We start from the raw sequence: 24,773 nt of genomic DNA on the forward strand, positions 1-24,773 counted from the left end.
TTCAGGGAACTATGTATTCTACTGATGAGTCCAGCCAGACAATTGTATATTCTGAAGAATCTAACACAACTGTGTCATATACACAAAAAATCACTAATCCACTACCACCACCTTCCAGCACAGGTTCCCCACCAAAAGCTGACATGAGTACCCCATTTCTACAAGAGGACTACACGCAAGATTCTCAGACTCGGAGAATCTCTACGTTGAAACTAATCCATAACCAGGATCCAGGAAGTAGCATCCCCTTTAATCCTCCACAGTTTTCCAAATCTGTTGAAGTACCATCATTTCGTAAAAGGCCTTGCTCACCACCCCCTAACCCAGTGCCTGAGATACACACAGCATCTCTTTCCATTCAGATAGCTCCCCTTTCAGGACATGATCCTGAAAGCCACAAACAGCCATCTGAGCTTTCTCCAGAGACTGCAAAGATACCTCTTCAGCCAGAGAGACAAAAACCTGCAGTTGCTGCGGCCTCTCAGTCCTCAGACTGCCAAGTGGTACCTTACACTTTCCAATCTCTTCTTAGAGCATTCTGTAGAGACCCTAACTCCTTTGGTTTGGGCTTCTTATATAATCCAATGCTTTGTTAGTTTGCAATCAGGAAAGGAGAAAGAAACCATCTTCCTATTTAAAACCGTACTAAATTCATCGATAAGTTTCTACGTATTTTTTAATTTAAAAAATATCTACATAAAAAGAAATATATATCTACAGATCTTTTATCCAGAAATAAAATGTTTTAACAGTTTCTTCCTTTTAGGTATTTATAAGAAATCATTGATGATTGGTTATCACTTAAGACTGCAAAGTACTTTTAAGTTTTAAAGAAATATTTTTCATGCCAGACCTCTGAGTACCTAGGTTGTACTTTACTTACATGTGTAAAATCTCTTAAAATAATTGTCCATTATAATTCACTTTGGCAAGAAACATTCATCTTAATTCCACCAGAGTTTATTTTCTTGTAGTTCAATTATCATTTTCATTGAAACTTGATCAATTTCTACCTTTTTAAGTTTACAATTTCAGAAAGTATATTAATCAATCTTTAGTACTCAGACTATTAAGAAGTAAATCTTTATTCGCTTATACGTAAAATTCTCCCATAGTGTCATTCTGCTGACATTTATTAATCTAGTTAGAAGAGAAATGTGTTTGTCTTCTTGGCTTTTCCACAAAATGATGTAATGTTAAGAGAATAAGCTTTAACGATAAACTGTAGATTTCAATCCAAGCTCTATCACTGGCTATGTGATGAGGCAACCATCCTAACTATGAGTCTGAACAAAGAAATGAGAATATTAATTAATCCTTAATTCTTAGGTTGTGATAAGAGTAGGGAGATAGTAGAGGTAAATTACTTAGGACAGAGCAAGCCCTGCGTAAATGGTAGCCATTTATAAAGATACACTAGCAACTGCAGCAGTAGTGGGAGACTAGAAAACACTCATACCTGAGGAAATAATTTGTATAATACTATTTCCTGTAGCTGTGCTATTAAAGATCATTCAAGACATATCCTTGAAGAGATATATTTTTAAGCTTTATAGAAAATCTTCAACAGGCATCCGATTGACACCAAAATCCTCTCCTCCCCGCCACACCCATAAAGCGGAAACCTTAAGCTTAGATGATTAAAAAGACAAGTGGGTATTTCTATACCTCTACTAAAACATTTCCTTCATCAGCTAATCATGATATGCAAAATTCATTCATTAGAGTAAATTCTTTGAATAAAGGTAGTATTTTCTAAAAGCCCTTATGAAATAATAACAATAGCACCTAACAAATACTGAGTTTACTATATGCAGATGCTGTTCCAACTTATTCACATTTATTAATAACTTCCACAATCCCATGAGGTAGGGAGCAAAGTCAAGCTGAGATACCACAGACACGGCTGGGCTAGTGTCAGACAACAGACTTACTTGTGTCCCAGGACGTGTCCCTGGAAGCAGGTGTAGGAGCAATTAGAGCAAATGCTACCACGTTCACAGCTCAGTTCACTCATCTGACATAGTTTGGTTCTTCTAAATCATTTTATTATGTTTGGAAACTTAAGTTGATAACTTTCTTCCCTATGGCTTTGTCACCGTCCAGGCTGACCGGAGACAGTTGGTTTCATAATACAATCCTCAGGGAATCACCATGAGCCACAAGTTAAGATTTGAGATGCTGTCGCTTTTATTCATTCAACAAATATTTATTGGGCATGTGTCGTCTGTTCTAGTCACAGAGCTGCATTTGAAACCATTGATGATTAAAGACTTGTTGGGGGTAGAGCGGACAAATATTAATAAAAACTTAGATAAGTAGATTACTACATACATTAGAAGGAGATTATGTAAATAAACTAAGCAGCACTGAGCAGGGATGTGGGGAGCAGAGTCCATGTTAAATAGGAGAGTCAAAGAGTCTTCATGCAGTAGATAGAACAGCTTTGAAGGGGGAAGAACATTCCAGGCAGAGGGAATATCTAGTGTAAAGGCTTTAAGGCTGAAGCACTCTGGGGCTGCTCATGGACCAGCAAGGGAGTCATAGGGAAGGAGAGGAATTATGTGAAGTGTAGGTAAGAGGAAGTTAAGTCAGAGGTAACAGAGGCCAGAGGCCAGATGCTCCTAGAAGCCACTGCAAGGATTTCAACTTTTACTCTCAATATAAATGGGAGTCATTGGGGGATTTTAAGGCTACGGCTGTCATCATTTGACTTATATTCTAACAGAATCATTCTGGCAGCTCAGTGGAGAACAAACTATAGTAGGGCAAGAAGGAGAGTCGGCAGGCCAGGTAGGTAGGCGGCTATGGCAACAACTTAAGTGAATGGCGGTGGCTCCGAGCAGGGTGGAAACAGTGGAGGTGGTGAGAAATCGAATTCTGAATGTATTTTGAAAGTAGAGTAAATAGGACTTCCTGACAGATTGCATGTTGGAGGTAAGGGAAAGAGAAGAGTCAAGACTGACTTCAAAGTTTTGCATCTTTGCAACGGGGAAAAATGGAATTTGCCACGCTTTGTGCACTGAGACTGGATAACCGTGAGTAGAGCAGGTTTGTGGAAAGATCAGAGGTTCCATTTGGGACATGGTAAGTTTGAGGAGTCTGTGAGACATCCACATGGAGGGGTCCACTATGTAGTTGGATATATGAGTCTGGAGTTCAGGTGAAAGGTCCAGGTTGGAGATCTAAGCCATCGGCTTATAGATGGTTTTGCAGCCATGAGACTGAATGAGATGACCAGAGCATGACTACAGAGAAAAGAGGAGGCCCAAGGACTGAGCCCAAGGGCATCCCAACAGTAAGAGGAGGAATCAGCTAAGGAGGTTCAAGGGAGGAGGAAATCCAGGAAAGTGAGGAAAGTGTATCGAGGAGAGATGATTAACTGCATAAATGCTGCTGACAGTACCTGTGTAAGATGAGGTCTGCTAACCTACCGCTGACCTAGAAGTGGGGAGGGGAACTTTCTTGTGAGTTTAAGAGAGACTGGGAGGAGAACAATTGGACAATCAGCTCCTTAAGGGGTTATTAATGTAAGACCTTTCATCTAGTTATTCCCCTTCCCTGAGCCTCACTTCCTTCATCTATAAAATGGGGATAATAATAGCATTCATCTCACACTATTGCTGTGGGGTTTGAATAAGACACTGCCTGGTACATAATAATCCCTCAATATGGAGTAACTATTGTTATTTTAAAATAATATCCTTTTTCCAAACTATGCATCTGATTGGGAAAAGGAAATATATTATTTTCAATAGTACATTCTTTGAATGGGTGGATAAAAGTCTTTCATAACACTTTCCCAAAAGGTGGCCTAAACCTGTTGCAGTTCTGAGCTTTTTTAATTGTGTCAGAATATTTAACATGAGATCTACCCACCTAGCACATTTTAAAGTGTACAATGGAGTCCCGTTAACTATGGGCGTGATGTTGTACCACAGATCTCTAGAATGTAATCACGTCATCTTCTTGCGTAACTGAAACTCCACCTGTGAACGGCAACTCCCATCTCCCCATGTCCCCCACCCATGGCAACCACCTTTCCACTCTCTGCTTCTATGAGCCTATTTGAGAGCCCTCATATATGTGGAATCATGCAGTATTTCTTCTTCTGTGACTGGCTTGTTTCACTTAGGATAATGCCCTCAAAGTTCACCTGTGTTGTCTCATATGACAGGACTTCCTTCTTTTTCTAAGACTGAGTAATCTTCCACTGTCTGTATATACCACATTTTCTTTATCCATTCATCCACTGATCGGTGTCTAGACATGTTTGCACATCTTGCCTATTGTGATACACTTTACTTTTGTCTCATTTTCCACCTAATGGCCTTTCACGGTGGTGACCTTTTTGTTTTAAATACTTACATTCCACATTCTTGCAAGAAGTCTCAGTAAATGCCAAGAGCTGTCAGCTACACATCATGAATTAGCCAAATATATGCTCTATTATAAAGAATTATCCTCCCAAGAAATTAGCAGTCCCAAGAAACAAAAATGCTCTACACTGAGAGGTGAAAAGGAAACTTTAGTGTTCTGGAAGTTTCATTTACATACTTTTGCTGTTTTCATTAAAGTCTGACCATTAGTGTAAGAAGAAAACTGCAGCCTACCATTAGGAATTTTAATTCTCTCTGTATCTGATAATACAACATATTGTTTTATAAGCTGCATATGTTTTAATTTACCTCCTACAAATTTATATATAGAGAGAACACAAAATGAGGTATGTTACCCTGTGTGAACAGACATCCTGTTGCTAAAAATGTCACATTGTTCTCAGTGTCAGATAAGTGAATGCCTAAACCAGAAGCTTTGAAAGACAGCAAAATCTACACCCCAGACATTTTCTCTGGCATTTGTTAGTGTTGTGCCCTTTGCTTCAGGAGGATAAACCTGGCCCTCCTATTATGAAATAATGTCATCAAGCATTTGCCAAAGCCTCACTTTCACACTCCTCCTGCACATATGCTGGGGACTCAGAGGGGACTTTGTCTCAGTGTCATGTAGACAAAGGAGAAAACTCATCTCTTTTGCTCCATGGGATCAAGATGTAGAAGTTTTAAGGAAGGCTGAATCATGAATAAATGTCAGCAGTGTGGGATGATAGAAAAGGTGTAGAATACAGAGTATGCTTTCTGGACCAATCCCATCAACACCAGCTCTAATCACTCATGTGTTCTATTAGGATGGCCAGCCAATATCTCATGACTTCTTTTTTATGGGTTTGTTATGAGATCAATTGATCAGGTCTATGGCAAATCCTCCACCTGACGTGTGTGTGTGTGTGTGTGTGTGTGTGTGTGTGTGTGTGTGTGTGTTTGAATGATTGAACAGTAGAGAATATTTGGGATTCCAGTATGAATTTAGAAATCACCTAGGAGCCCCTCTATAACACCTCCAAATAGAAGAGCAGACTGCCTCTTCTTCAATACACGTAGGTATGGAGAGCTCAGTTAGTGTAGGAACAGCTAGTCAGGGCTTGGGCAATTCTCAGATCTAAATATTAGAAAGTATTTCTCTTATTGAGGCACTCTGCCTTCCTTAACTTCTGTACTTCATCAACAGGAAGCAAAAGAGATGAAGTTGTCTCCCTTTTCACATTACTCTTCTCTCTACCCTGCTCTTTGCTTTGGGCAAAGCATTCCTATGCCTTCCAAGCATTTTAATTTTTTAAAAATGGCTCTCATTTACTGAGAGCTCTTACGACACACAAAATGCTGAACTAGCACTTTACATACATTTTCTCACTTAATTTTCACAGGCTTTAGGAGTTGGGTTTATTAATGTCTGCATTTTTACACATGAGGAAACTGAGGCCAAGGGAAGGTAGACAACTTGCCACGTCTGTCTGACTCTAGACCCACAGCTCAACCAGGAGGTTCAAGTGCCTTTAGTTTCTGATATAATCTGACACTTGAACCCCATGTTCTGGCAAGGTTCTTAAGATGTGACACCTTCTCGGAGTCAAAATCATATTCCTGATCTGAGTAGCACAGTGGAAATATTCACTCCCCTGATCCAGACAACACACTCCATCAATGTGCCCAAATCTGTGTGACCATCTTAGATCACTTGTCACCCAGGTTGTGGGTAGGGACTGTAAGGCTAAGACCTCTGGTAAAAAGGGTTTTTATTCTGAGGCTCCCGGGCAGTTTTGTATCATGAAGTGCAGGCAGTAAAGCCAGGTCTTAGGGGGCCTGGGGAATGACCAGTTAGCTACTCTCTTTGTCCATCTTAGAGGCCGCCCAGTTCCTGTCTCGCCTCCCTGAGGTCGGCCACATTCTCTTAGCTTCTGCCCTCTCATCTCTCCAAGTTGCCTGTGGATTTCCATGACATTCCCTGGCTCTGATTATGTGTGAACTTGCATCTGGGACTGTGGGGTACACGATTACCTGACCGGGGCATTCAGTATCATTTAATTCAAATTCCCTGGAAAGAGGCAGTGCCTCGTTGGCCCAGTTTAGTTCAGTTATTCCCCCTCCTAAACAATAAAATGGGCTTGCCTGGTATAAACACGGCAGCCAGGGGCTTCCTCCTCTTTCCCTCAGGAGGGCTGTGAGAGAGGGGGGTGATTATCACAGAAGGAGATGGGGTGGTATGTAAAAGCGAACTGTTTTTTCAGAGAAAGTCTTAAATTGTTTCTTTTAAAGTTACCATGGAAATTGTAAATCTTAACAGCGATATGGATAGTTATAAAATAAAACCCATTTTAAGTAGCCCATCACAAGGCTTCAGCAATTTTCATTATTTTGTCACTTGTTTTCAACTGTCAACCTCAATTATCCTGGTAGTAGTTTAAAGCCAATATAAGGTACGGTATCCTTAGGTCTGTGGAAATTTTAGTACCTCTATCTAATGGGTGAAGAGAAAAAAATACCATTATGACACCTAATAAGATACAAATAATTTCTTAATATAAAGATTGATTTTTGTATAACTCTCTCCTAGATACTCTTTTCAAGTAAATCACTATCAGCTCTATTGAAAAGTAGAGAACAAAACCTGTCACATCCTTTCACTTGATATTTAAGACATATTTCATACGTTTCTTGAGAAATGAGGCCTAGAAGTTCAACCACTAAAGACATTCAAGAGGGAAGTGTTAAGATCCCAGACTACAGTGCCGTGTCAAGCCAATTAGAGTCTGAGACAGAAAGAAAAATATTTCCCGCATATACGTATGTTTTTATGTATGTATGTCATTTTTTTCTAGGACATTTCAGCAGTTTTAAAAATACTGAAAAGTTGAAAAGTAAGTGTATCAAAACTGAACATTATTTTAAGTTTAAATATTTTATTTTGACCAAAACAGAATTTATTACAATTTTAACTTCATCTTAAATTAGTTAAAAATTGTTTAAGATCATCGTTGGCCAAGGGAAATTTGTCAGGCATGGCTATTGTCTCAACTGAAAATGAGATTGGGAAAAAACAGATTTTGAAAATATTATTATTTTATTATAATATTATTGCTTCCATTAAAAATCCAGGATACAAATTTTTCCTTTTTCCTCAGTCTTCAATATGACCTGGCATGGCACTGTTCATTATTTAAATTTTTGATATTTTGTTCAGTTTGGATTTTTTTTGTATTGACTTTGATTTTTTTTCCATAAGATTGCATTAAAATAGTGTTTATCTCCATGACTGAGTTTTTGTCACTCCGTTAAATTCTGCACCCAAGATAAATGCCTTGCTCACCTCACCCTCAGCCTGGCCCTGCCAGACTCTGCTCCCTTTCTCTGTACCCCAAGCTCCACTCCAAGCCCATATCCAACTATTCCCCTTCCACCTCCAGATTCTACATTTACTGAGCCAAAAAACATACGGCCTAAGGGTTTATAACTATAGATATTCTTTGTTTGGTTGCCACTGAGTTAATTTTTAATTTGGCTGCCTTGGGGCAACATGCCCTTTGCCTTCTACCAGTTTCTATCATTCCCTCTTTTTTATTTTCTAACATCTTTATTGCAGTATAATTGCTTTACAATGGTGTGTTAGTTTCTGCTTTATAACAAAGTGAATTAGCTATACATATACATATATCCCCACATTCCCTCCCTCTTGGGTCTCCCTCCCACCCTCCCTATCCCACCCCCCTAGGTGGTCACAAAGCACCGAGCTGATCTCCCTGTGATATGCAGCCGCTTCCCACTAGCTATCTGTTTTACATTTGGTAGTGTATATATGTCCATGCCACTCTCTCACGTCGTCCCAGCTTACCCTTCCCCCTCCCTGTATCGGGACAGCAATAAAGATGCAGACGTAGAGATTGGACCATCATTCCCTCTTATCTAACCCCTAGCCTGATTTGCACGTTCTGGATACATTCCTGGCCCAGGGTCAGCACCTGAGTTTGCAGTGCCCACATATGAGTATAAAAGTATCACATTTAAAATGTGTGTCTTTAAACAACAACAACAAAAGCTCACTAGAGACGAATAGAATAGAAAAATCTGTCTTTTTATCCAGGGTTGGAGTTTCTTAACCTGTTAGATTAAAGATGTGCTTTCAAGTATCCATGAATCCCTAAAGTTGATGCAAATTTTATGCATACATGAATTTGTGCATTTTTCCTAAGAGAAGGATCAATAGCTCTCAGATTTTTAAGGTATCTGTGGCCAAGAGACCTTTTTATATAATGGATTTTTAAAAACTCTCCAATTAAAATTCTGAGGACAAAAACTAATTATAACTTTTTATGAGATCAACAGCCTGCATGACATCAACTGTTAGGAAGATGATGGCTGGCCAAGAATCACTTAAATCTTTACTAGGCAAGATTTTTAAGTTTATACAGTTTTCTTTAATACATTCCCCATCCTTGTATTAATATCCTATAATACTTTGGCTATCTATGCTACAACTGGCCCCATACTGAACACTCAAAACACCTTTATTTTGGAGGTGGGGGTTAGGAGTAAGAAACAAAATTTGCTTCAGAGTTTTATTCACTCATGTTGAATGAATTCACTTATCATCATATTTGCCCTGTGTGGTCAGCTATCATGAAGGTGAAAATGGAGAGCTATGACATCTTTAATGGGCCCTCCGCTCTCTTCCTTTTACAGACCACTCCTCCGCCATGTTTAGCCTTGGAGGTATTAAACCTTTTCTTTCTCCTTCAGTTTCTTTCTCCTTTACCTAAGATTTTAAGCCAACAGTAGTTCTAACCAGCTAGGGTATACTCTAACATCATCAGTGGCTGTTTTTTTTGTTTTTTTGTTTTTCATTTTCACACAAAGGTACCACTATTTGCACTGCTAGGATATTTTAAAGTTCAATTCCTTTAGTATTTTATAGTGAAGTTAAAATAGAGATTCAATGAGTGGAAAGGAAACAAAATTCCCTCTCCATTTAGTTGTTTTTAATTTGATCAGTCTCTAGATCTGAAAGTCAGAAAAACATGAGGCAAACTGATTTATGCTTGGGGGACATTTTCCAACAAGGAGGCAGTAGGGAGAAATCTGGTGAAGGGAAAACTAATTCTGCCAACCAGTGAATGACTTGATATTAATTTGTTGTCACAAGTGCAAAAACCAAAACTTTGGAGAAAAAAAAATTCCATTATGCCAACACTCTTAAGCCCTCACCCAAAACTAAAGCTGTGTGAAAACTGGTCTTATTTCCAAAAAACATTTACTGGATTCCTTTTCTGCATGTTTTCGTGCTTTTCCTCTACTGTGTGGTTGGCACCTAATTAATTCTTCTGAATATATTTCCTTAGAGTGCTTGCAAATAAAACCGATGCTTTGCCTTCTCTGCCACATTGCAAAAAGAGGTGTTTTTATTAATTGGATCATTTATATCTCTTCTCATTATTTTTTCCTCAAACTCAGCTCGGAAACCAGAACTTAACCGCCAATGTGCTGGAGGTAAATGCTTCACAAACACACAGACAAACCCCACCAGAAGCCTCTTCTTCACGCCCTCCTTCTGTGGTAACTTTTAACCCAACCACTTTTTCACCAGTTGCTGGCTCCAGCCCAGCATCACTTGCCCTGCTACCACCTGCTGATTTGGGGCCTTCACACCTGCAAAGACCCCCGACGTTTTTGCATTGTTTTTATAAACCCCTTCTTCTTGCTCCTGCCTGCCTTATCCACAGCAACGCCACAGGCTCTCTCACTACAGACCTCCCAGGGCGAGCACCCCTCCTGCTTCTCCAGGGAGTACTCCTCAGACACCCCACATGAGCTGCAGATAGCTGACTCTGACAAACTGACTGTTCTGAAACACCTTCCCCAACCTTGGGTCAGCAGTCTGCCATGACAGATGGCATCACTTTAACCATCCCTGCTATCATGCATGTAATTATTCTTCTTTCCTATGCTCCATCATTTTTTAAACAGATCTCCAAAGACCGAAAGGACCAATTTCTTGTCTGCCATCTGATTTTGCAGCCGAGCATTTTTATTTGCATACATGTTGATTCCATCTAAACCGATTCCGTACAGTCTGTTACGGAAATACATTACATTCATCCTCATAAACCTATTTTGGGCTAAAATGGTCAATTATATTCTCTTCATTCATTTTAGAGTCACTTATGTTTACACTGTGTTGCTCTAGCTAATGAGTTGTACAGTGATTTGCCTTAATAAGAAGTTTTCTCAGAAATTTAGATAGGTATACATGGGATGATGACTAGTAGAGAAAGTCTAAAATTTTAATCCTGGTAGATAACAGTTTACTTCAGAGATTCATATGAATGTGCCCCGTATGAACAGTTCACATCTCCTTATTTGTCACATGCATGATTACTCACTGTATGATGTTAATTCTTCTTGCTCCCTTTTCATTAACAGCTACATCTTTTGAACCCATCTATCCAACAGGAGTGAAAGATGCAAATAACCTTAATCTACATTGCAGAAACTTAGCCCTATGATTCTGTTGGAATTATTTTCCCAAGACACTCCAGTATAGAAATTTATGAATATTTATTGTTTTATATATCAACAATTTGTCTTCCATTTAGAACAATATATAAATATTTCCCATACATATTTATTTCATCTAAATATATCTACTTGGCAAGCAGTCCCTAATAAATGATTTATAAATGCCTAAAGTGTTTCAAAGTTTTATGGCACAGATTTTCTATTGCATATAAAGTATAGATAATAGCTTCAATTTGAAAGGCACATAACTTTAGGCAAAATAAAGGGAATTTTTTTCTAAAATTGATTTCATAAGGAAGTTCTAAATATGCATTGTCATAGAGAAAATTTTAGCTGTGCTACATAATTTTTATGCTGCATCAAGGTCATAAATCTGTGAATTTCATGCCTGGAGAAATATTATAAACTATATGTTTTTCAAGACACTGCAATTACAGAAGACAAAAGATACTTTTTAGTATCTTTACTAAACACTTAATAATACTTTAGATGGGCTTCAGTATTCATTCAACAGCTGGGTATAAAACTTTCCCCTGAAATGTTGCATTCAGAGACTAGCTACAGAAGGAACCTCCTTTTCCACGGCTAATACCTCCCCTGCCACTAGTACCTGGAGCGCAACAGGCATGAGCCTCTCCATGTTCTACTATGCTTTCAATAGTTCTTTACTTTTAAAACCCTAAGGAATGCCTTTACCCAAAAATACAAAGCAGTGATAGTGTATTAATTTATGTACTAGCCTATTTAATTCACTGTTTCTAAGACTCTTCAGGAGCCTGAGAGGCATACATATAGCTTTGTGGAGCCAACTGTAACTGAACTTCGTTTCAAGTAACAGTTTAAATTGCACATACCTTCTCCATGAGATGGTTTTCCTAATAATTATTTCACTATAATAATAAAGTATTTTCTAAAATTCTAATAGTATTATTTCATTAGTAAAATCCTAATTGATTTAACATGATGAAAGGCTAAATCTATCTGCAGCTTTTATTTTGTTTAACCCATAACCAATGTTATTGAAACCATCAAAATAGGAGGCAGGGCAACTTTCCTAAGTTTAGTTACATAGTAACATGATAGTTTTTACTAAGAAGAATTCTCCTGCCTTTAACATTAATTATAACAATAATATTTAAATTATATTTACTTTAAAGATCAACCAAACTGGATTTGGGCAAGGAGGCAAAAATAGTCTCGAATAATTCATCAACGATATATAAGCGCTCTGAAGCATCTGGGTAGATCAGTGCATCACACTTCTCTGAATGGCCAGTGCTCTAGGGTAGATGACCCTCAAGATGGGGTTGCTAATAACGATTTCTGTAACAGCTCAGAGCAGTAGTTCATCATTAAGCACAATCATTGTAATGTATGCTTACTGACTTTAGGACAGGTGTGGTATGGCTATAAAGTAATGAAACTAGATTAATTCTACATTATTTGAAAACATCTGCTTTAAAGTGAAAAATCATGGAAATGTACAATTAATTGACTACCTGTGTTTCAGGCCTATATGACAGAAGCTTAATTTGTTTTAAAATAAGCAGATAAAGGTCACAAATTATGGTTCTTTATCTGTGTGCCTATGTGTGTCTTGTGTGTATTCAGCTGTAAGGTGTTTGAACTAAATGCTCTTACTAATGTTTTATCTTATTTGCATGCATTATACAATCTGCACAATGCTCAGTGCTATGTTGTGGACAGACAGGCATGCTTAATAGTGAGCTCCACCTCTCTAACTGAGCTGATTCCATTCAATGGGAATATGTATCTATTGAATATCTACTATCCTATTAGCACCAGGTTGCATGTTATACAGAAAAATATGTTTAAAAAGCATATATATGACCGTCTTCAACAAGAATCTTGAAATACCACTGGGGATATGAAAATACTCAAATATAAAGCAATCAAAACAATAAATTATTAAGGAATCAAAAAGAGGCCTATAACGTGCTAAATGAAACATGAGTAGGAAGAAGCCGGGGGGTTAACACCACTTTCTGATGCTTTGCCAGGTATTTGATTCTTCCAGAATAGATTGCTTCATGACATATATAAATCCAAACAATTGTCCTCCTTATGTTAGTCACCTTGCCCTGGAAACCTTGATCCGCTACAGGATTCCCTGATTAAGTCTGAGAACCGATCACTTTCCTCTTGTCAAAGAATGTTCTTTTAAAATCCTACACCCAGAGCAGTGTGATTTAAGTCACGACATTAGAGCAGATTCACCCTCCACGTTTACTTTATACTGGCTCCTCTGATATCTTTGGACATCACTGTTGGCAGAGCAATGTGCCCACTGGTCAGCTGCTTCCATTCTCCTAATCACCTCCTGTGCCCTCTGACATATAAAGAGAGTGATTTTCAGAGTAAAGAAGATAGTGAAGACACTGAAACAAAAAGTCCCATGCCCTTCTCGACATCAGTTAGTAAATAAATACTGGACAGCTGCTTACTGTCATTTGAATGGAAGCCATTATTGTCATCTAAAGGAGTGATGTTTACAGGGGACCGTGTGCTTTAACAGGACGTCTTTGCGCTTTTCTCAGAGCCAGATAACGCTGAATGGAAACTCTGGAGGCACTGTGAGTCCACTGAGTTACTATCAAAGGCCGTTTTCCCCTTCTGCCTACTCGCTACCAGGCTCATTCAATTCAAGCATTACCATGCAGCATGGCCGGTCACTTGGTAAGTCATCTGATAATCATGATTTCCATGTCAATTTCAATATAACAGGTACAAACCAAACAAGAAAAATATAAAGCATCCAAGTAATTTTTGGAAAAGGAAGCAGAAACATTCAATACTCCACTATTTAATGAGCCTCTCCTAGGGGAGGAATTAAAGGCAGAGGATTTAACACTGGAGAAAATGGGGACCCGGCTATTCCAAGACGATGACTGCATCTATATCTGAGTCTGGAGAAGGCTATTAGATATTTGGGGTGATGGGGCGGAAAGAAAAAGATGGCCAGTTGGGGAGAGGAGTGTGCATATATACCAGGAGAACATTCATGTAGTGAATTTCCATGGGTGGCAAATACCATCCATGTTCGAGACAGCCCTTTCTTTTGTGGAAAAGCTTTCATTGTAGAAAATTCTTTTAATATATATAAAGAAGAACTATTTAACAGTTAAAACAGTTTAACAAGGGGATAGGCTGCCTCCTGAAGTAGTAAACTACTATTCAAACTGAGACCAGAAGACCACCAGTCAGGGATGTGAGTTCCTTTAAATAATGATGCAGAATTTTACAGAAAGATAGTTCTTAATCCTTTGGGAATTAAGAACTAAATGAAGGCCAGAGCTCTCCTCCCCCCCAGAAAAATGAACATTAGAACATTCGTATAAATTTTTAAACATATGATTTCATGGCGCTTATGAACTCTTTAAAGCTTCCTGGAAAAGAAGCTGTGCTATATAATGTTAGGAATATTTTTATGCAGCAAAATATATTAGGACAATTTAGAAAATAATGTAATAAATATTTCTTAGTTTTTAAAAATGCAAAAAAACCCAACCAAACAAACATTGAAAAACAGACCAAATCGAACCATCATCTGAGTTCAAGCTGAGAAATGTTCCATGTTGAGCAACTAGAAAGATTGCAGGGCAGCAAGAAACAGGGAAGACGGCGGAGGACCATGTGACCACAACATACCTCTCAGAAAAGCAGGAGACCTATCCTCCGGCCACCACCAACCAGCAGAGAGAAAGAAACTAGAACACAGGGCTTTAACTCCCATGTCCTCGTTGACAGTAGACAGCGCCTTCTCTTCCCCGACACTGTGTATGGAAAGAAGATGAGGCTATTAGTTTACCCAGGAACACCCAGCCTATGGATTGTGGAATTCAACTTCTATGGCCAACAAAACCTCTCTAAGACTTACATGTAGCCATGAGACTCAAAGAAATGTCTAAATATACTTGCACCTTCTCTAAGGCTGCTCCTAGGATCATCTGTGAATCTTATAATGATGTCCCTTTATAGTATAAGAGAGTAGAACGTCTTTGTGCCAAAATACTGCCCTTATATAATCAGTCCCTGGTGTAGTATTATAATAGGAGTCCATTATATCTAGATTCTTTATGGAGCTATGCGTGATTACACATCTATAGTAAAACTCTACAAATTATCCTAGCCATGATATTTTTCCAAATAATTATTAGCAAAGTTGGACTCTGTCCCCTTTGCCTGTCTTAATGAACACAGTTTTGTCCCTCCCATCCCAACAAACAAAATATATAAATACTTAAGTATGGACAGGCTTTTATATTAGAACATATCAATGGGTGGATTTTACATATAAACTATACTACAGAGAAAGAAATTCTGTAGATAAATACTGAACAAATTCCAATTGGCCAGTGCTGAGATAGGTCCTGAGGAATGTATACAAATCTATTCTGCCCTAGAGGAACTTTATAAAGTTGAGGACAAAGCTGCAAAAATGAGAGTTAGTGGACCATATAAGAGCATAATAAAATAAAAGGCTAACTTGTAAGCTGTAAGTTCATAGAATCTTATGACCCACATATGAAGAGATTTAACACTGTTTGTTTAGGCTAGGCCTTTGCAAATACTCAGTGCTCAAAAAGTGTTTGATAGAAATACTAGCATCACGGTTGCCCACTCAAATCCTTTCTGTAATTAAATGGAAAATCAGAGTCAAATATCACTTTGCGTCTTAATTCAGAGTTGCTTGGAAAAGATACTACTTTTACATACAATGGTACATAAAGCAGTTGTATTCCTAGCCTTATTCATTCTTCATCAGAAATGGATTGAAAATGCTTTTCTGTTGCAAACTAAAACACAGTCATAGTAACAGCAGTTACAAATATAATGGATATTAGTCTACAAAGGTCTTATCTCTACTTATCCTTATAATGAGTTAAATTTTTAAAAAATCTTATGAAATTTTGTATAAATTTACTACAAAAACACAGTCATATCTTTTTAGATGTCTATATCTATATTTATATCTATACCTATACGTAATCAATGACTGCTGCCCTGACATAAGGACTTTTCCATATGCACATAAAAAGAGACCTGACTAACAGATCTGACAAACCATGGCCAAGAGTCATTCTTGGTCAGCAAAATTTTGAAATTTATTGTAGAAAAAGAGGAGGTCATATTATCAATTGTACATGATAATGTAGATTTTCATAAATACCTGTAAACTCTAAGTGGAATATAGAGTCCACCTATGTCCTCTCTGTTTCTTATGAAAGTATACCAAAAATTAACGAAGATGGCATGAAGAGCATGATACATCTCAGTCACAATGTATGCTTAGGGCAATTTTCACATCCAAGGGGGTGAGAAGTCATGGTTTTTGCTACTTTAAAGTAAAAGCGAAGCTACTTTACTTTAGTGGCCATCATGGAGTCTTAAATAAATGTTAATATTAATAGCTTACGATCATTTCTCTACCCATATGCCTTCACATCCAAGTATATGTTTGGATGTGAAGATTTCCTTACGTGATTTTTGTTTTCACTTTATTTTTATAAAATCACTGTCATAGACTCAATAGTCATATTTTTCATCCTAAAAGTACACTTTAGTACTTTAAGATAATGGTAGTCAGCAGTTTCACCAAAATAATAGTAATGTAAATGATGAGCTGAAGGAAATTACTAAACTTGTCTCAGCTTCTGCCCCCTCATTTATAAAATGGATCCCTCACCCAAGATTACTAGAAGGATAAAATGAAGTAATGCGGGCTTCCCTGGTGGCGCAGTGGTTGAGAGTCCGCCTGCCGATGCAGGGGACACGGGTTCGTGCCCCGGTCTGGGAGGATCCCACATGCCGCGGAGCGGCTAGGCCCGTGAGCCATGGCCGCTGAACCTGCGCGCCCGGAGCCTGTGCTCCGCAACGGGAGAGGCCACAACTGTGAGAGGTCCGAGTACCGCAAAAAAACAAAACAAAAAAAAGTAATGCATGTACCATGCTTTCTTAACACAGTGGCTGCCACGGGGCCGCATGGTCTTTCAACAAATATTATTCTTCCCCTTCCCCTCAACACTGAATGATGATGATCTTGTTGTTAGAGGTCTATTCAATATATACCTACATGTTAACAATGAGTGGCTCAAATTTAAGGTCAATGAGTTAAAAGATATAGTGATGGAAATACACTTTATATTTATAAATATATTATAATATAGTATTATGTATTTACATATAACTATGTAATTATACGTAATTACATGTAATTAAATATATTATATTACGGTAGGCATGAGGCTCCATTAATTTGATTCCTCGTGCATCAAGTATATTTCACCAAATTTTCTCCACAGATTCCTCAGAGACATACCCCCAGCATGCACAGTCTCTGGACGGCAGCATGGGCAGCTCGATACCACTGTACAGATCCTCAGAGGAGGAGAAGAGAGTGACAGTCATCAAAGCGCCGCACTACCCGGGGATCGGGCCGGTGGATGAATCCGGAATCCCCACGGCAATTAGAACGGTAGGAAATGCCAGCGCGCCTTGCTCCGGGGCTGTGCACAGGCTCCACAAAGGATGGATTGTCAATGGCTTTGTGCATTCCTATGCTCTTATATAATGAGGATTGCCCTCCGTGCCATCTGAGTTCTCATGAATATTATGCTGTGTGTGGCAGAGAAAGGGAACTGTCGATTGAAGATAATGACCCAATCTGTTTTTCCATTTCAATTAAAAATCACGAAAAAAAATCACGAAAATTGTGATTCTGTTAAACGATAAAAGTAGGCTTTGTCTGGTTTTACCTTTTCCATGGAGTGTTGGGGCAATAGAAAGAGAAAAAGAAGGAAGAAGAAAATGTGAATTCTTTGGCTGCACTGAATTCCCATGTGCATTGCGAATAAACCGGTGATTTGTTTCTTGAGATGGATGTGTTACCACCAGGAGACTGGGAGCCGTGAATTGGGTGTTGGGCAGCGAGATGATTGGAGGGAAGGGAGTTCATGTCGTGGAAAGGAAAAACTGTCTGAGGAAAATACACATCACGTTTTAGTGTCCCTCGTCAGCTGTGCCTGCTGAGAGCTCTCCGGGGCGATAAGTGAAAGTGTTTGGGTTTTTTTTTTTTAAGTCTTTAAACTCTGCCAGAACATTGCTCGGTGTTTCAGGGCAGCCCCTTCTGGCAAAGTTCAGCAGCAGCAGAGGCTGAGCTTGGGCAGGCAGCTGCTTGCTGATCCAGTCCACTTGGAGAGGAGGTCTGTGCTGGCCTGCGTGAAGGAATACTGGGGGCGCCAGGATGAGAGCGGCAGCACCTCTGCAGGTGAAACTGGGGGGTGGTGAGAGAAGGGAGCGCCCACTGCATACACTCGGTCTGCAACACCCACGTATGTGGCTGGGCTGGTGCCAAAAGCTACTGGCCTGGAAGGCAAACCTGGGGGGCCAAAGACAAGGGTGGAGAGAGGAAAAGAACCGGCAAGAGATCAGAAAAAGAGATCAGGGACGATTGGAATCGCTCAGAAAGAACAAAAGACAAAGACTGAGGGTCTCTTGTCTCCTTGGATTTGCATTCATCATATGGGGATCCTGTGTTCAGAGAGGAGAGTTGAAACTTGATTATTCCAAGCATCTGTATTAGAATTGGAAGCCAGAAAGTAAATCTGTAGAGCAGCTGCTGGGGCTTTAGACTCATTAGATTCTGAGGATGTTGAATGTGACTAATTATAAAGTCCTAAAAATCTCTGTTGGAACCAATGATTGTCATATTTAAGTGACAGGAAGAGTTCAGGGATTGTGACTAACATTCTTAATCTTATGGTGGCTGCATGTTTCCGGTGGTGGCACTCTGTTGTTTGTTTCTCTTTTAAGATTTCTGACTCAAAATGGTTTAATTTGAATTTCTTTTCCTAGTAACGTACGGATACAGTGTCAGACAGGTATAGTGTCACTGGTTTTGTTTAATTGACCCTTGACAAATTAGGAGATCCCTGATTCTGTGTAGTTATAGATTGTCTGATTTTTATCTGAGACCTCTAGGTATGTTTTTAAGTCAATATATGATAGACACAAATGGACATGCAAAGCTGGAACTGTCTTTATCCATAAGATATAATTTTCTTAAATAGCAAGACCTTGCTTTTTACGTTTTAAAAGGAAAAAACTGAGATGTTATAGATGGTTAGTGAAAAAATCAAGAAATATTAAAAATTTATATATTTTTAATCTACTGCCAAATCAAAAGCATGTTTAGATATGCATAAACAAATGCAGATACTAGACATTCAATGCAAGTTCCCCCTCTATAAAATAGAAAATAAAAATATAAGCAACTCAGAAGTTCCTTATAAGGAACCAGCATTTTTATGTACAGCTGTGCTCTTATGTAGACTGTTCAAAGTTTGCAGAGAAGGTACAGGTCTGAAGAGTCATTCACATTTCTTATCTGTCAGCCCCACAGAGCACATCCCCAAGTATAGCTGTGTTTATAAATGTGGAGTCTCGCCATGTCTGAGCCACGGCAGGCCAAGAATCTCCAAGGCTGTTTTTCTTTCTCATCCGCATAGAAAGTAATGATTATCAGACTTACATTGCTTCACAGGGGCTTTCTGCTCAGTGTACACACCAAAGGCAGTACTGTCCCAGTGTATCATCTCAGGGTCTCATTTTAGACAACCAGCATAGACCAAGGAAACAGAATTTCAAAAAGTAACATGGAAACTCTAAAAAGCCAAGAATTAACCAAATGTACCTTTGAACTATCTGAAGAAAGGGAAGCAGCTCCCAGACTGCCCTCTCTCATGCGACCTGGGACGTCTATGTTAGCCTTTTACTGCCATCCTTAAAAACAACAACAACAAAAACCGCTAGGGTTCAGATCCCACGAGACTGTGTAATTAAGGTGAGTAGTTAACTGAAATGTAAGATTCTTTCCTTCTAGTTCAAATATAACATCGTTTGAGTCTTTTCCAAGCTGGAAAGGGGCAAAAATAGAATAGAATAATGTATACTGGTGTACATTCTTATTGCTTGGTAATATTAAACAGTAATGAAAGGAACCAAGATTTGAATCTAGGTTGATCTGACATTAATCTCAGCTTTCCACTGCAGCCTACTGTTTATATTATGTCAAAAGCGGGGTGGATAAGGAGCTTCTGCTTTTAAGGAACTTACAGTTTAGTACAGCAAATGTTGCCAACATTTTATTATCACGTTAAAGAAATTTTGAAACAATATATTTTGTGACTTGCTCTAGGACACTAGATTGTTTACTATAGCCATATTTTAGTAACTTAGACTAGTAAATACCAAATTTTTATTTCTCTAATTCTAAGCTGATGATCAGAATACAATTCGAGTCCAAAATATTCCCTAGTTAATTTTTAAAATAATGTCTTGAACACTATACTCACTAACAAGTTATTATGGATAATGATAATTATCACCAAAACTGTAGAAAATATGTGTCTTTTCCCTTTTTGGAAATCTCTGCACGATAAATCAATGTAGAGTTCTGATGTTTTGTAAACTACAGGAGTGTAAAATTTCAGGTTTATTCAGCCAAGTTATAGAAAACAACCAAATAGTGATTTACTAGTAGTTACTGCCCATGCAAAATCATTTTGAAGAACAAATACAGAAGTAAACTTCCTGAAATTTGAGTAGACTTGCGTTTACCTAATCTCAATGTTTGCCATAACAACCTACATGGTGGCATTTCTAAAAGGGACTTTAAATGCTTAGAGGACTTCTTTTAGAAAGGGACATAGAGTTTTAGTATTCCCATTTACCAGTTTCACATTCCTCTTTGCCAAGCAACTTGGGCATTTTCTGGCATCTCTGTGCTCACCATATAAAGCTAGCAGATGGCACAACAGAGATCCCGCCAGATATGTGCCCTCCAGCAAGTGAAGGAAAAACTCCTGTCTGTCAGGATGCATTGCCATATACAGCGATATAACTCACTTATTCAGCTTCCTTGTTGCCATTGGTTGTGTCCAGGTATGGCTGGGAAACATTTTTACACAAAGTTATGTCTTATTTTTTATTGCTAAAGACTGCAAAGGAATTAAAGCTTAATGAAAAACAAATCCATCTTTTATGAAAATAAGTGTCCCTTAAAGATACATGTTCATCTACTTTGTTTAGCCCAGCAAATAACAGCCACCATTTGAGTATAAAGTCTACCAGTGATCCACTCAATATTTCCATTGTAGAAAGAGCCTAGAATGAGTGAAGAAGTGATTCCCAACAAAGTCAATTAGCCCTTGATGTTACTCTGTATTTGTGGTGATTACCAGAATCATGTATTCTTAGAGATCAAAATAAGTCTAGATATAGCACAAACCCCTCAATTTCCAGATGGAAAACACGATGACCACATTGGAAAGAAAAAGCAGGATATAAAATCTACACCAAAGCTCAGTCTAACAAATACAAGAATATTTTTGTGGCCTTCCTAACAGAATATTTTCTATGAAGAGAACTGCCTCGAAAAATCTGTATATTTAGTCACTATATACAGAATGGTCAAGTTTCTTACCAGAATAACCCTGGAAGAGTTAAAATGAAGACACTCCAAGCAAAATCTTGAATTATGATTATAAAGGCATATGTCCACCTTCACAGGTATACGATTAGGTAGACTTCCATCCAATAACCTGGATTCATTCATTGTTTTATTCTGTAAATATCTGAGGTTTCCTACTGTTATGATTTATTGAGCATTTCTTATATTCTAGGCATTGTTCTAGGTCTTTTTGTATACACTGTCTCTTTCAATTTCCATAACAATTCTACGATGTGGATATAATTATTTCATCTTAGAGAAGAGAAAACTGAGGCCCTAAAAGGTTACCTCACTTGCTCAAATTCTTATTGCTTGGAAGTATTAAACAGTAATGAAAGGAACCAAGATTTGAATCTAGGTTGATCTGACATTAATCTCAGCTTTCCACTGTAGCCTACTGTTTATATTATGTCAAAAGCAGGGTGGATAAGGAGCTTCTGCTTTTAAGGAACTTACAGTTTAGCACAGCAAATGTTGCCAACATTTTATTATCATGTTAAAGAAATCTTGAAACAATATCTATATTTTGTGACTTGCTCTAGGACACTAGATTGTTTACTATAGTCAGTATTTTAGTAACTTAGACTAGTAAATGCCAAATTTTTAGTTCTCTAATTCTAAGCCAATGATCAGAATACAATTCGAGTCCATAATATTCCCTAGTTAATTTTTAAAATAATGTCTTGACCAGTATACTAACAAGTTATTATGGATAATGATAATTATCACCAAAAGGAGCGAAGCAAACAATTATAACACTATAACTTTTATTCAGTTAATTTTATATAAATAAGCTTGCACAAATATCAACTACCTAGGGCTGGGCACAGCTGTGACCTGGAAGAAATAAAACCATAGCGTATAACATTCCAACTCAGCCTCCACTCAAACAAAGGGTAATGTATTTACAAATGGCATGTATCCCTGGATAAATTACTGATATGTCATCATGACATAGTAAAGAGTCAGAACAGAAATCTTCTATTTAAAAAGATATAATATACAAAGAGGAACAATGTTTATTTGGAACCAGTTTTGTAACTGTTGGACATTTTCTTTTACAGACAGTTGACAGGCCAAAGGACTGGTACAAGACCATGTTTAAGCAAATCCACATGGTGCACAAGCCGGGTATGTAGTTCTGTTTTCTGATCAGGTCCTTGTGGGCTGAAGGATGTACACTCTTTTGTGTAGTTTTGGTTCACACAAACTGCCAAGACCCCAGCAAACTTCATGGCCCTTCCTTCTTTTCAACACTCCTCCTTATTCTTAGATCACCCCTCAACTCCCAGACACCTGCACTGCTGCTTCACCCCTGAGCTGCCAGGAAGCCTCTTAGAAGGTGACCCTTCATCCTTCCCTATCCACAGTATAAACTGGCCTGGCGTATTATCTGCTTAAACAGACACATTATTCCTCTGTCCACGTGCATCTGCCCCATATCAAGACAGTGACTGTAGCTGGGTCTCACTGAGTTGACAAGGGATCTTTAAAGCACTTACTAAAGGAAATTCATGATCCAGGACAGGCAGAAAGGAGGAAGAGGGACTGATATCTGTATGCTGTGAAGTGGGCAGCAGAGCAAACCTGTTAACAGCCCAGAGAAGTCAATTTGCAAAGTCCCAGCAAAAAAAAAAAAAACAAAAAACAACAGAAAAAAAAAAACCCATAATATTTGAAAATTTAAAAATGGTTTAATGAACTAGGCAAAATGTGTTGGTTTTCTAACAAATCTGTTGTTTCTCTGAAGTTCTGCTATCTTGTTAGGATGCGGTGACCAATCTGTATTACCATAATATTTATGTTTCATTTTCTAGATGATGACACAGACATGTATAATACTCCTTATACATATAATGCAGGTAGGATGGGTTTCCTTGCTTGCCATGACTACACTGTGTCCTCCCATGCTTGGAAGAACTTCCCAGTCATTTTTTTTTTTACCACTCTGAGTGCACGATTTCAGTCTCTACAATTAGGAAGATGCTTTTTTTCTTTTCTCAGCATGTATAACGAAAGATTTGATCTTTTCTCATGGAAATGAGAACTAATACTATTTTATCTCCTTCATCCCCACTGTTAGTTTATTCTGGGCTTCAGGAATGTTTAACCAAAGTGTGAAGGACAGCAGGAAAGAACATACTGTAACAGGGGGTACAAAATACGATAAAGATCTCCTTTTATCAGTAGAGAGAATGATTACAATTGCGTAAGATCTTTCAGATACACTTCACCAAAAACAAGTCAAGCAAGGTATTTTGTGACCCTGTCCATGCTTTTGCTCCAAATGCAATCATTTATTGAAGGATTTTTAAACATCCCAGTTTGCTGGACCACTTTTCTGACTCAGAGTTGCCAGCGGTCATAATGGAACGACTTCAATTCCGGGCATTTCCACTTGAACTTGAGTGAGTTGGTATCTTGTGAAATGGTTGCAGGCTGGAGTGAGGGACCCCTGAAAAATGTTTCCATCATCGCTTTCTCCTAAATGTCATATCAGGGGACCCCACACAGGGCCGCCTGTCACTTCCCGGCCCCAGGCTCAGGACGACTGCACAGTGCCTGTTATTGCCTTCTGTAGAGCAGTCTCCGAGGCCCACGGCCCATTCAGCAGCTGCAGCCTCCCATCAAGGTCCCCTTGCCAGCCACACCCCCAAAAGGGATGAGATTGTCCCCTCCACGACGCCTGAAGGCCAGCACTCAGGCCTTTTCACTGTTGAGGATTCTGCTACTATTGTCCGACGACAAGTAGAAGGAAAAAAACAAGCAGAACGGGCTCAGCAAGCTGCAAGAATCTGGTTTTCAGTCCTCGCTCTTCCAGACGGCAGCAGGTGGCCTGCTAAGATTCCCTCAACTTTTATTCCCGGTCTCAGGTTCTCCTAACTCCTCTCCTGTGTTTCGCTTGTTAAAATGCAAAATTCAACTGAGAAAATTTTAAAGATCTTCTTGGCTTTATTAAACGATTCATGAATCAGGCAGCATCCAATCTAGCAGACAGAAAGGAGCTCCAAGGAGCTGAACAAAACGAAAGGCTTTCAATAGGCAGAAGGGAGCAGGAACAGGAAAGTTAGACTAAGAAAAACAGCGGGTGGGTTACTGCAAGGTCACCTTCCGCGAGGGGAGGGCAGGGGGCTGTCAGGCAGAGTATCTAGCTCCTGCTGGCCAGGCCATTCCTGATGGACGGCTTTAAGATTCCATTTCTGGCAGAGTCAGAACTGTAACTAAGTTAAGTCTCGGTTTGGTGCTGTGGGGCTTAGCACGAGCAACTCCATTTTGGGTCTGCTGTTTCGTTCTGAACAAGCGCTCAAGTTGAAGTCTGACTGTAGCACTGAGGC

The 24,773-nt window shown here is 38.8% G+C and overlaps 1 protein-coding gene across 17 annotated transcripts in view; it reads left to right on the plus strand.

Moving 5' to 3' along the window:
• The window catches only part of SORBS2 (sorbin and SH3 domain containing 2), a 205,575-nt gene that overhangs the window by 122,516 nt on the left and 58,286 nt on the right, over positions 1–24,773 (plus strand). For 10 of the 17 annotated variants that reach the window (XM_065899816.1, XM_065899804.1, XM_065899808.1 and 7 more), the window contains 4 exons: positions 13,466–13,604; positions 17,231–17,403; positions 22,503–22,569; positions 23,256–23,300. In XM_065899816.1, the coding sequence (XP_065755888.1) occupies positions 13,466–13,604; positions 17,231–17,403; positions 22,503–22,569; positions 23,256–23,300 (424 nt within the window). Of the gene's footprint in view, positions 1–11; positions 504–13,465; positions 13,605–17,230; positions 17,404–18,067; positions 18,196–22,502; positions 22,570–23,255; positions 23,301–24,773 lie in introns of those variants that run through there. The other 7 variants (XM_065899809.1, XM_065899819.1, XM_065899812.1 and 4 more) reach the window with 5 other exon arrangements.

This window comes from Phocoena phocoena, chromosome 21 (genome assembly GCF_963924675.1).
Source record: "Phocoena phocoena chromosome 21, mPhoPho1.1, whole genome shotgun sequence".
In the NCBI taxonomy this organism is placed as follows: Eukaryota; Metazoa; Chordata; class Mammalia; order Artiodactyla; family Phocoenidae; genus Phocoena; species Phocoena phocoena.